Raw genomic sequence first — 13,970 nt, 5'->3', positions numbered from 1 at the left:
ATGTGTCAGTGTTGTCCTCCACAGGAATTGCAAATAGTTTTTTTCACAAGCAATTGTACAACCCATTGCCTACCGTAAATTACACTGACGTATATGTTGTTTCCTGCTCTTTTAAGTCTGCTTGCGCACAGACATTTTTTTCTTTTTTTTTTTTCTTCTAGAAGTTATACATCATCTGTATCCATCAATTTCCAGTTGAAAATGGATGGTTATATTTTAAAAACATACTACTTAAGTATTGCTCAGGAGAAATTTGTACCAACACTTAGCAAATTGAGGACCAAAAAACAGTGGCCAAAATGGTTTAATAGTATGCAAAAACATATCAAGAGAATGAAAATGTTGTATAGTGCATACAAAAGGGATAGAGACTAAACAAAATACAAAGAATATGTTGAACTGCAAAGAGACCAAAGGGATCAGGAAAGCAAAGAGGGAAATAGAAAGAAACATAGCTCTTGGAGCTAAAACTAATGCCAAGAGCTTTTTTCAATATTACAACAGCAAGTGGTCAATAAAGGAGGAAGTGAAACAGATTAAGGGCAAAAAGGGAGGTATCTTGGAAGATGAACAAGATGTGTCAAATGTTCTAAATTAGGTTTTTACAAAAGAAAGGACAGATAACATGCCACAGGTTAACAATCAGTCCAGTCAAATCCTAAGAGGGACCAGCAGAATTAAAAACCAACAAATCACCTGGGCCAGATGGGATATTTCCAACAGTACTTAAAGAAATTAGGGAAATTATTTATAGGCTGCTAACTCAAATATTTTAAATGACACTTAGAACACGGGATGTGCCAACTGACTGGAAGACAGCAAATGTCCTACCAATCCACAAGAAAGGGGACAACACTGAGCCAGGAAATTACAGACCAATCAGTCTCACCTGCATCACTTGTAAAATGTTGGAAAAAATTCCTTGATTAGACAGAAAATAGAGGATCATCTTAATGAAATCCATATTCTTGGAGATGGTCAACATGGGTTTAGATGAGGCAGATCATGTCTTACTAGTTTATTAGAATTTTGTGAACATGCAACTGCAGCTGTAGATCATGTGAAACCATATCATATGATATACTTAGATTTTCAAAAAGCTTTTGATAAGGTTCCACACCAAAGACTGATCCTCAAATTGGAAGCTGTAGGCATTCAGGGTAATGTAAGTAGATGGATTATGAACTGGTTAATGTATAGGAAACAGAGGGTGTCGATTAGAGGAGTCACTTCTAACTGGAGTGAGGTTGTTAGTGGAGTTCCACAGGGATCAGTACTAGGGCCTTTGCTTTTTCTAATCTATATTGATGATCTGGACTCTGGGGTAGTTAGCAAACTTGCAGATGATACTAAAATAGGTGGCTCAGCAGATACAATCTTGACAGCACAGGCTATTCAAAGGGACTCATAATATTCAGTTGTGGGCCGACACCTGGCAGATGAAATTCAATGTGGACAAGTGCAAGGTATTACATGCAGGTAACAAAAATGTCCACTATAATTACACTATGGGAGGTACAGATCTAGATGAAGTAACACATGAGAAAGACCTAGGAGTCTATGTGGACTCCTCACTTTCTCCATTCAAACAATGTGGGGAAGCAAAAAAAAAAGGAAAATAAAATGTTATGGTATATTGTCAAAAGTGTAGAATTTAAACAAGGGGAGTAATGTTCAGACTGTACAATGCACTAGTTAGAGCTCATCTGGATACTGTGGACAGTTCTGGGCTCCACACTTCAAGAAAGATATCGCTGCTCTAGAGGCAGTTCAGAGGCGAGCAACCAGACTTATTCCAGGTCTGAAGGGAATATCCTACTTGGAAAGACTGAGGGAACTGAACCTTTTCACCCTGGAACAGAGGAGACTACGTGGGGACTTGATCCAAGTCTTCAAAATCATGAAAGGCATTGACCACATCAAACCAGAGGAGCTTTTCCAGATCAGCAGGGACACAAATGGAAATTGGTCTTCAAGGCATTCAAAATGGAAACAAACTCCCCAGTGATGTGGTTGAAGCTGAAAAATTGGGAACATTTAAAAATAGACTGGATAGGATCCTTGGATCACTTAGTTATTAATGGACACCAAATGAGCATGATGGGTCAAATGGCCTCCTCTTGTTTGTAAACTTTCTTATGTTCTTATCTGTATCTGTAAAGTTGTTAACGGTATTTGAATTTACACTGCTTTACGTGAGGACGTCATAAATGAAACATCTGTAATGGTAATATGCAATTGTAGCTGCACTGGGAATGACATAGAAAAGTTTGTTTAATAGGGCTGGGCTCAACTAAAGCCGTCAGGCACAGCTGTGTTCACAATCTCACTTTAAAATCAACGAGGACTTGCAGCACCAATATCCCTAGAAGTAAATTCTGAAAGAAGGTGCTGATTCATTTTCCCAAGACTGCTGTCTCTCAGCTGTAAGCAATCCCAGACGACTGGCCAGCACTCCAAACATACTGCCAACTTCTAGTCATGTCAGAGGAGACCCGAACGCTGCGGAGAAGCCCTGCTGTCCAGATGGAGAGAGTGTTTCTCTACAAGTGCTTGACCTGGGCCTACAGTTTCCTCAAATAGCAAGAGCAGCATGACAGATGAGCTACTTCCTCTGCTGGGTGATTAACCTTTGCTGAAAGGAATGAGGGGATCCTGGCAGGACCTTCGGCTTTCAAATGGTACTAAAATTGATGCTGACCTCATCAGATCTCTCCGGTCATGTCTCAGTTACTCTTGATTTAAATCCCAGCTCTGCTTTCTCTAATAGTCTCCCCTAGTATTTATGCTCTTTCTAAGCAGGGGGTGAAGCAGCAATTGCAACATCACATTATACAGCATTTCCAATCTGTTCTATTGGGAAAACCCACTGTGGCTCAACACAGTATACATTACAGTACAACAGTGTTTTTTAACAGCAAGACAATGGGTGGGGGGGAAAGGTTTGACAGCAAATGGGACAAGAATGAGGCAAAAACAGAATGCAAATATTGTGCATTAAATATTCTTATAGTCTTATGCTTAGGCTATTTTAACCCCTTTTAATATCTTAGTTTCTCATTGAAGGTAAATGTTTGTAAATATCTTCTTCACATATATTTGCCTATACAGAAAGAAAACTATTTTAATGTGATTATTTATTTAAACAAAACTGAAAAAACGGCAGTGCTTACATCTAAATACCCTCATTAAATCATCAAAATGTATCTCTACACACTTAAAGAACAGAAAGACATATTCTACAAAGACGTATATATAGAATATTACAATAAAGACTTATAAATCAGAATTACAGAATAATACATTGGCATCAAATCATTATCAGTTTCCGTTGGAAATCTACATACATAATTTGGGAAAGTGCAATTAACTAAAACATTCTGAACACTAAACGATTCTTTTCAAGTGCATTTTCATTGCAGAAAGGCTCCAGTTTCAAGATACTTGAGCATTAGGTATGAAAATAGAAATAAGTATTACAAAAAATGTACCTGATAAAAGGGCAAAAGCAACTGCAAGTTAAGACCAAACTCATCTAGAATTAATACAAAAAATATTAAATTTGCCGAGTTAATTGTCTCAGCAAATATTAGAAAACTGTGCTAAGTTAAAGAGATTTTTTTTCCAATACAACAAATTACCTAACTGAAAGGTCTTATGCTCGCTTCTCTGAGAAACATTTAATGTGATCAATGACATACCGGCTCTCTTAGGAGATTAAGGAGTCAAACAAATCATGCTGTGAGTAATTTTGAAGCACTCCAGGTGAGACACGCATATTTGCACATTCTATCCAAATCATACATAGGGAAATCAGAATGTATAGAAATATGAAATATAGATATAGAGATCACATTTAAGGTTTCCTGGAAAACTTGTCTTAAGACCTCTAATCATTCTGTGAACTATCAAACAGTATAATATGTCCTTACATTTTTTTCTGACAATGAGCAATATGTCATTAATAGCTTATGCTTAAATGGTGCTTAAAAATATATTCAGTACAGCTATGCTGTCTATTGAATAATGTGCATAAAGTGTCACATACACTTTACTTTACTTTAAATCCCCTGATGGCTGGACATGATACACGTACAAAGGCAGTCTTGCTAATAAATTAACCAAGGTTTGGTGCTCTTCATATGTATGAGTAAAGTGGAACTCTATATATATTTTTTGCCCTAAGGATACAAAGGATCGCATATATTGAAACATTTTTTGCATTTCCAATGGAAAGTAAAAACTGCCTGGAACAGAATGAAGTTCATTGGCATACAAAGGGAGATCCAGTTAAAAAGTGACACGGCTTATTATTAAGTCACGTTCGTAAAATCCTAAAAGAGTTTGGACAGAGACGTACCTTTTGACTGAAATCTTCCATCTTATGCCTGGATGTGACTGGTGTTAGCTTGAGTTATTAAGGATGACAGTAGATTCAGAGTTACCTGAGTAAGTGTGTGAATTACTCAGATTCAACCCTTTTTACCGTGGTATGCACTGGCGAAACACTGTTGATTTTGACTTGACTTGGCTGGTCCTATTCTTTTCTCGCCCGTTCAGTAGGAAGTAGAAACACAAAAGGTTCATGGCTGCGCTGACGCCAGGTCAAAGGTACGTCGTGGCCTCCCGGTTCTCTCTTTCCTTCGCCTGAGCAACGGCCACATTGATGCACTGCAGCCACTCTTCGGTATTCTTTTCATCCTTGGCCTTGAAGACGTAGGTCTTGTCGTCGGTGAAGATCTCGAAGGCCCGAGGCAGACTGCGGTCCCGGCGCTTCTTGGCGACGACCTTCACGCTCTGCACCTTGCTGAGCTCAATGGGACTGTCATCCAGGTCATCCTTCTGGAAATGAAGAATCAGATGCCATACAGTGTTACCAGCTGTCTACCAAAAGTGGGTGCCCAGATGCACAGAAAACAACATTTTCTAATACCGTGCAGAGGTTCAAAATGAACAAATACTTGAAGGCAAAGCAGGTGTAGCCAGGCAGTGAAATAAGGCATTATGCTAAAAACATAACACCTTTTCAATCACTGGTAAAATATTTTGGAAGCAGATGAACAGAAAAAAGGTCCCTGTGGTGAAAAGAATGGACCAATTACTGTCAAGATTTGGGGACACTGAAACTCACGCAAAAATGTATGGAACCTAGCAATACCCGCTGCCTTTTGTAACCCCTCCTGGAAAAAAGAAGGGTTACTGCAGGTCTGTGTTAAGGATAATGTAACACTTTCATATAAACTGGGGAACACAGAGGAAACATGAAGACGATACCACAGAGATTATATAAGCAACATATGTTGTGTCGCCATCACTAGGAACCTTGACAGTGCTTTGGTAATGAAAACTACATGCTCCAAATTACAAGTGAAGCAAGAGAGGCACCGACTCAGAAATGACCACAGACAGAACAAGGCATTGCATTACCAGTTAAGAATGGATAATGGAAGATTAAAGCTGCATAAGGAATAAGCAACATGCTGCTTAATTAGTTTTGACAAAGCTGGCATTTATAAATACAGTTTACAAGATGACAAATAGTTTACATATGTCCATGGAGATGAGAAGAAAATGGACGGTCAAATAAGAAAAACTCCCTGGGAATATAGTGTATATTAAGCCTATAAGCGAAGATATTGACACAATAGATGCAGTACTATTGTCCCTAATTAGCCTCTGTAACTGTTTCCTTAAGACCGTGTAAACGTCGCCACACGGTCACTGTTTTTCTTGAGCATGACTGATTTTGAGATCTGCAAATCCGTGTTAGTCTTCCATGTTAGTCCTCCCCATGGTAAATAAAAACACATCCAGCTGGAGTTAGAAGCCTGCACACTGCCTATTTACTGTGCATACCCCAATATTCACAAATTTATTCTTATTTAAACTGAAAATCTTAGATTCCTCAAAGACTCTATACTTTTAAATCCAGAAACATAGGTGCAGTAAAAAGATGTGTCTTTAAATATACATATTCTGTTTTTGCCTGTAATCGATGTTTCCCAACCAGGGGCCAGTTGCATAAAACTATGACTGTTTTATGTGATTAACTAACTCCAAAGACCAAGCTGTGATTGACTCAGTAAGACCAGTCTAAGATAAGACCATTTTATGCAACCATTTTAACTGAGTGTCTATTGTTAGTATGACATGTACTAAGTATTACACACTGGCTGATGTGTTAATTACTCAAATACAGGTAATATCAGTTTCAGTGGAGTGTCGGAAATGTAGATTAGTTGGCATATTCTAATTTAGCCATGCATTTCTTAGGGTCCTATGTACTCTGTATGCAAGTGATTCTCTCATTTTTCTGAATTGTTTCTGTGCTTTCATTGTGTTTTTCTCAGAATAATCTATATTAATACAAGGGCTGAATGGAAGGGGATGTTGTGAGGAAGTTGATGTGCTCAGTTCATAGTTCACCATGCACAGACCATGGGATTTATAGTATTGTGCTATACTGATATAGTCACACATCACATTTCTTGTATCTGAGGGATTGAGAGATTTTATCAGGGATATACTTTAGACACTATGACAGTGTGCAAAAATATAATGAGGGTAAAGTTTAAAACAATACTGAAGCATTGTTTTTTCTACAGTCACAGTCTTCAAAGGTTATTGTGATGACAACTGTAACTGATACTAATAATGTAAATCATCGAGGGTGAATTGTAGTAACATACAATACCTTTGTTTTATTATACAAAACAGACATGGTACATAATGAAAAAAAAAAATATATGTTTTTTTAATCTGATCGATACAAATGGAATATGCTTTAAGTTCAAACAATGAACCTTTTTCCTTGCAGCCAACTTTTAATGAATCATTTTGTTTTGTATCATCTTGTAAATTTGCCATGGTTGGCCTCATTTCGAGAACAGTGGTGTCTGATATCTTTAAGGACTTCTTGCTGCCGGTGATCTTAGTGCAGATTTTCTTCACCACAGATGCGGTTCTTGTGCAAACACCATGACCTAATGTTATTGCTGACTCATAATCGCTAACCACACTTGTTTTTAGATATGTACTCTTAAACCAAACTAAAGGCTCTGTAAGTAGATTTTTATTCCAACTATAATATATTTAATTTGAGTTTGTCTCTGGGTTCCCCTAGGGATCCTTATTGGTACAATAAACATAAAAAATCATTGTACATTTCAGTGTATTCCCTCAAGTTTGAGATTTCTAGAGTAATTTTAGCATATTGGTTTGTTACAAGAAGGGAATAAACAGGGAAAACAATCAAACAAACAATAAATAAATTACATTTTGGTAAGTTCTTTTGAGAATGCAATGTATACCTACTGATTTTCCCTTTCGAAAAAGCAGCTGGTTGCCGGCCAGAGTGAAATAGCGTGTTTTCCATCTTTTGATGAACTTCCATCTCACTTGCTTCTCCTTCAGCTTTCCTTCAATCAGAGGCTGGCCATCTTGGTTTACAACTGAAGAGGAAACAATTTGAGAGAGCAGTAAACTACATTTACAGATGTTTAGATAATTCATAGACAAATTTACAAAAGAAATGTAAAACTAGTGTGTGCATACATTTCACAAAGTTGTTGTCATGGCTGAACAGTGCTCTTCAAAAAAACATTGCCTTTCAAATGATATTGAATGTTTTCTTTAAATAATCCTTGATTATTTTCAAATTTGAGTGACTTTCTGCAGGACAGAATTAATTCAGTTTGTGTTTTCGTTTTCTGTATTATCTTTCGTTAACTCCTGTTCTTATAATATGCCTTCAACATCTCACCGAGCCTCTTGTCAACAACAGTAACATTATAGCATCTAAATTTAGGCAGTTCCCACTTATGCCTACAGTAAGGCACAGGGCTCAATGAGAAGTTAAATCCAAAAAGAGAGGATAGCATTAGAGAAGGTTTAATTACTATAAACTAACTTAAAAGAATGGCTGTACTGTGCCCCTATGTCTATTCTTCAAGTTTAAGAAACATATCTGGATCCAGTTCTGTGGCCAATTTTTACTTTATTAATGTTGTGCCAGTAAATTAGGACTCAAGCCCTGACTCCAAATGCTGCATAATAAGCCATTGTCCTAGCTGCTTTTCATTGGTATTGCTATTGATTGGTAAATGGGGATGACGTTGTACAGATAAGTAACTAATGCTGATTCTAGTCAAAGGCATACTACAAGGGTGATTATTGTTGTTTACAGTACATTTCTATTACGAATAACAAGTTAGGCGTAAGACATTTGAAAAGAAACAAATCTCTTTGAACTACAGAGGGCAGGCGCTCAGAGGGTAATTTGAATCTGGGTTCTAATTGCACTCAATATACATATACATGTATATATTACAGCTGGATAACATCTTTCTGTATTCATACTGTATGATAATAATTGTTTTCTGGGTTCACAGCATGAAATAGCAGGGCGACAGAGGAAAACTGACTCAGCATTATCATAGGAATTCAACCAGATGCCTTAAACTAAATTGGCAAATAGAATTACTTGATAAACATAGTTGGATATGTTAAAAAAACATTGTCTGAATATCGCTGACTTTAATGCATGCAATTTTTGGTCCTTTTGAGCCAAGAAACACCATGGAGATGTTCCAAATTCTAGTAATTGAAAGCAAATGTGAGCTGATTTTAGGATTCTGTGGAAAATAAGTAATATAGATAAGAAGCAGCTTGCTCCAGGCTGTGATATTAGAAATAATGTATTTGTATCCTTCTGAAAACATTGTGTACTTTTACTTGTGGTTATTAAATTCATATCCAATGAAAAGAAACACTATGGAGCCTGGTAGGCAAAAGAGAAATGTAGAATTGTGATAAACTAAGACACACGTCATTCTAAAAGATAAATGTCCCAGCAAGCAGTTTGCTCTTTAGCCATCACTAATACTGTGTGTGTATTTCCCATGTACTACAAGTAGCAGCATATTTTCTAGTTGTAAACAGAATAAATGAAGGACCTTCAGGGCAGGGGGAGGTTGGATGTTGCAGACTGGATCAAACACATAAAAACATGTTGAATAGTTGATGCCTACACTATGTATATATATATATCAAAAAACATGCTTAATTTTGCCATATATATGTGTCTGAATGCAGAATGATCAAAATCCAATTTTTGTAATGTTTAGAATTAAATACAAACAGATATACAGAAGTTAAAAAATGTGCCAAATATATCCTAATATCCTAGTGTAGTATCCTATAACCATGTCCTGTAATTTTTGTATCTTAAATCATTTAGGCACCAAAAAACCTGCATTTCTAAAAAATAAATGAATGTGCTCTGATTGTTCTGCCCTCGAACTTTTCGTGTCTTGCTTAGTGTTTTGTTGGTGTTTCCAGGACAAGAACACATACAGAAAAAAGCCTGATATTTGTATCCAAACACTTATCAAATGTCCCTGTTTTTAAAGGAACTGCTGGCCACACGAGAGCTTTTAAAGTTGTGGAACTGAAGTGTCTTTGTTCTAGAATTTCCGTCTGTGCTTTGCTGTGAGGGCTTTTATGGCTTTCAAGTGGTGAACAGTTTTATGGAGTAACTTTGTTCGACATGCTATGAAATCCAGCTATCTGTCCTGGGGGCTACTGGAGGCTAGAATACTCATGAGGTCTGTCACAGACTTCTGCCAGCCCTCTGTCTGACCACATTAACAACAAGGACAAAACAGCTACTAGATACTAATCTTGAAGTATAAGTTGTGTATTTAAGATACAATGTGCGACACACACATGCACTCCCGAGTAGCCATAATAACGTGATTCAATCTTTGTACTGTTTTCTCCTCATTTAAAATAATGTTGTCCTAAAAAATGCAGATCTGGGTTGAGAGCCTTGATGTCTTTTTTATATAAAATCAGGAGAGTCTGTTGTGATTTTAGTCTTACATATTTATCTAGGTATATAGACTAGTGGTTCTGAAAGTGTGGTCCTCCCTATGGTCCACAGGATGAGTGCAGGTTGCCATCCATTGGAGTATCCCAGTTTTGAAAACTGCGAGTGCGAACTGCTAATTACAGTTTTTGCCCTTGTTCTTAGAAGATGTTAGAAAATGTTTTCCATTCTCGCTGTGGCTATGTTTTTATATGTGATTCAAACCCAGTGGAGAAGCATGTGTTACTGGTCAACACCACCAGCTGTTTAATTGCCTTCACTTCACCACATTAAAACCCCAAACAGCAATTTCATCAAGTACTGGGCTGCACTAAGATTTCCATTACCCTTGCTGGCACCACCCAGCATAAATCCAATGGCATGTTTATCTTCATTCACTACCGAAATAACAGGCTTGGCGAACAAATAAACAAGTTTTTCAGTAATACGGAGAAGTTTCCCTGCCACCACTTCCTAACTAAACACAGATACATATCCAACAGCTCATGTGGGCTGTGATTCTTAGAAATACATATCAGCATTCATCACCAATGTTTGTAAAACTGACCAATTACCATAGGGTGATGTACAGGTGTGAACATTTGGAAAAGCTCTACGTAGTTAAAACAATATCACTTTGTGGCTGATGAAGTTCATTGACATATCTTTACTGATTGTTCTGAAAAGAAAACAAATAAATCATCCTGTGACTCATATAGTTACTGAACTATTACAAATGTCTCTAGTGGGGCTACTCTATTTCCGATGGGCTACGCTAGCTGTGGAAGAAATTCCTCCATAATGAGAAATGCCCCTTGAATTGCTGAAGACAAATAACAGCATAGAAACAAGAAAACAGAAAAAAAAAACATGGCATATCACATCTCTGCTGGGGTGACAATGGCTGACCTATGATAACCCAGTGTGACCTATTTTCTTGTTGTGTATACGAAGCAGAACAGTGTGACAACATGGAATTCAAATTGCTCAAAATGGTGGTGGACAAGTTATGACAAGGTCTGGATACATTTGTTTAATTCAAATGGAAAAAAACCCATCTCCTCAGAGAGGCTGAGGATTGAATGTACTGCTCTAGAGAAAGGCTGATGCCTTGAATATCTCTCAACAGTGCATTTAATTACAACCAGAGTGAGAGCTCCCTTCCCTAAAGAAGGAACACATTCACATAAACAGATGAGCTGCACTCACAAAATACAACAAATGTAAATATGAAATCAGACTTGTTAACTTCTATAATAGAAAACATATTTTTACTGCTCTTCTTGTTAATGTTTTATAAAACAAAAATTTGAGGAAGGTTTTTTTGACAAATGAATAAATGGGTGATCACGTTTAATGAGGTTCTGGAGAAAATGCAGTATTAAATATTGCAAGGTTAATCAATATCTGCTTCAAAATCTTTTACTACTGTTTTTTTTTAAGAGGTTTCAAGTATCTCTGGGTGAATAATAGGGATTGGTACTCCCATGATAGCAATCTTTCAGCATTATCATCGTGTGTGCGCTTATTTTACCGGAACGCAACAAACAACTGACAATGAACCAACGGGAATCAGAGCCAATAAGTCATTAGAGCTGACAAACTCTTAGGAAATGTGATGTGGGAGTGAGTATGAGAGCGATGCCTTATAATTAAACACCACAAAAAAAAAACAGACAACCGACTGCTAAATAAGGAAATCCCCTAGCTGTAGATGCACAAAACACATGTGTGATCTTGAGATGTGTCACAGTGGATGATCTAGGAGATTTGTACAAGAGCTAGGTGAAACTAATCGGCAAGAGTTGTGGGAAAGCCTCCCGGATTCCTGACAATTACAAGCCTCTGGAACCAGCCTGTCTTTTAAATGTGTCCATTAAGAGTTAGTCAAATAGTCCTGGAGTGGCAGCCTCTCGAGAGAAAATCAACGTGATGCTCATGACTGGCAGACGAGTCACCCAGATCTGAGAAACATATTCTCCCTGGGGAATCGACAGGCCGCATTGGCTCAAATAAGTCTTCCACACTCACAGACTCACAACTGATCCCTTTTAAATAATACATGTTGTAAGCCATACGTGTCTTAATCTTTTATATGAAAACCATTGGCAGTAGTCAAACAAACTCCAGCAGCCTGAAGGTCTCTAACTTCAACCCCCCACCTAGAGTGTCAATGCATAACAGGCTCCTGTTATTAAATCCAAGATGCAAAATGTATACGCAAGATGATTCCACTTTAATCTTCTCTGTCCTTGTAAACATGCACTGCTTGGAGCCATGGACTGTGGGGGAGTTGTTAACAGTAAAGTAAACCTATATATTGTATTTATGTTGGAAGGTGTCTTAAATCATGATTCATGTTTAAGCACACTTTTTTAATAACCACTTCCATATGTTTAATATCACAAGTAATTTACTTCTACCTAAACCAAAAAAAGAAGAAACAAATACCATCCACAGTATTGCTGAATGTTTTTCTTTCAATTTAGCAAGATAGCTTCTCATGAAAAATAAAGAGGCTCATATAAATTGTGTATTTATCCATTCCTCATTTAAATTCCTGTGCTGTAAAGATGCCAGGACTTCAGAGTGCCTTGTGTTTCTTATACTCCAGTGCTTATGGATAGATGCAGAGTAGCATTCATTGCAAAACCTTGCACTAAACTAAAGCAGAAAAAGTTATTATCTTACCTGTCGCCTTTTCGGGATTGTTGCACATGAAACATAACCAGCCTCCTGTTTCCTCACTGTAGCCAAACAAGTCAAAGAAACGCACATCTTCCAGGTGTGCTTGCAGAGTGTCAAGATCCTACAACAGCAAGAGAGCACAAAAGGAATCGTCAATCAACACACACAGACACATTCAGGCATTTCCTACAGGGACACAACTCCAAAAAAGAGATCACTACTGCATAATTTGTTATAGGAGAAAAGCCATTTCACTATGGATCAGTTGATCTCACGAGAATAAAGCCGAATCGAAGTGAATACTGCATGTTTGGATACCTTAAGAAATAAATCACTTGTCGCTTTTGTGTTTCTTCAGTTGTTTGCATATCCTGTGTCACTTGTGCGATTATTAACATTCTGAAAAACAGCTCTGAATGGTTTGAAAATACCCAGCTGAGCAAGACTCTCTCCAGACATTCACTTGGACTTGGAGAGTACACAGCACCTGGGTCCAGGAGGGATCCGTAAGAACGAAAATCATTTAGGACCGTGCTGTGAGTGACTGGAAGTACACGAGTGACCCGGGCTAAGAAAATAAAAGAGGAATCTGACCCATTAGTAATGACATTTAATATAGCTGAGGTATAGACATATGGCCTAAACTTCCATATACTAATTACAACACTGGAGTCAAATCGTATACATTCCATACACTTGATAATAGCTGAATCCCTTCTTGGCTTCAGTGTCTGTACCAGAACTGTGAGCACACTCAAAGGTAAACGTCATTACATGATAAGCATCTTAATGCTAATAACCAGTGTCCGTTACTGTTTTCCATCAAAATCTATATCCAAGTCTTCCTGTTGTAATCTGCCTATAGACGCAAGCTTCTTATATTCTGTCACTTAACCAACTGAAATTCCTCGAAGAAGAGTGCTACAACTGACCATGAGGCAACATGATTCAGCATCTGGAAGCATTTAGTTTTCTGGCGTTGATTCAGGGCATGTGTAAGTATTTTTCACAGCACTCACAGAGACTTGTACATCACTGTACAATTTTCTGCGCAACTCATTCATAAACTTATGCAAACTAGAACCTGTCCATCCTGTGCTTACGAGCTCCTCATCTGGCACTGCAGAACTAACACAGTTGTTTGGCAATCTGACAAAAAAAAAAAAAAGATATCTCAACTGTGATTCACAACATTACCTTTTAACTTTAAACATTGTTGTCTCTATAAACTGATATGTTAGCCATTTGCGAGACAACAGAACATAATGGATTTTTGTAAATAATATTAACAAGAATAAAGAAAACAATAGATTGCATTGCCTCTGTAATACAATTACTCAATATAGCAGTAATAGTATTACTGTGGATAATAATGAAGGTTGCTTCTCATGTGTGTAGTTAGTCTACCAGCAGT

General features: G+C 37.5%; 1 protein-coding gene across 17 annotated transcripts in view; it reads right to left on the bottom strand.

The window, feature by feature from the left end:
- Positions 1-286: 286 nt before the first annotated feature.
- veph1 (ventricular zone expressed PH domain-containing 1) overlaps positions 287-13,970 on the bottom strand; it is a 57,142-nt gene continuing 43,458 nt past the window's right edge. For 16 of the 17 annotated variants that reach the window (XM_066709403.1, XM_066709417.1, XM_066709416.1 and 13 more), the window contains 3 exons: positions 12,560-12,677; positions 7,315-7,451; positions 287-4,842 (listed from right to left, as the gene is read on the bottom strand). In XM_066709403.1, the coding sequence (XP_066565500.1) occupies positions 4,606-4,842; positions 7,315-7,451; positions 12,560-12,677 (492 nt within the window). In that variant the 3' untranslated portion in view covers positions 287-4,605. Of the gene's footprint in view, positions 4,843-7,310; positions 7,452-12,559; positions 12,678-13,970 lie in introns of all 17 variants that reach the window. The other variant, XM_066709418.1, reaches the window with a different exon arrangement.

The sequence above is a fragment of the Amia ocellicauda genome, chromosome 7 (assembly GCF_036373705.1).
Source record: "Amia ocellicauda isolate fAmiCal2 chromosome 7, fAmiCal2.hap1, whole genome shotgun sequence".
Lineage (NCBI taxonomy): Eukaryota > Metazoa > Chordata > Actinopteri > Amiiformes > Amiidae > Amia > Amia ocellicauda.
The sequence above is the reverse complement of the archived record's forward strand: the minus strand, read 5'-3'. Positions and strand labels throughout refer to the sequence as shown.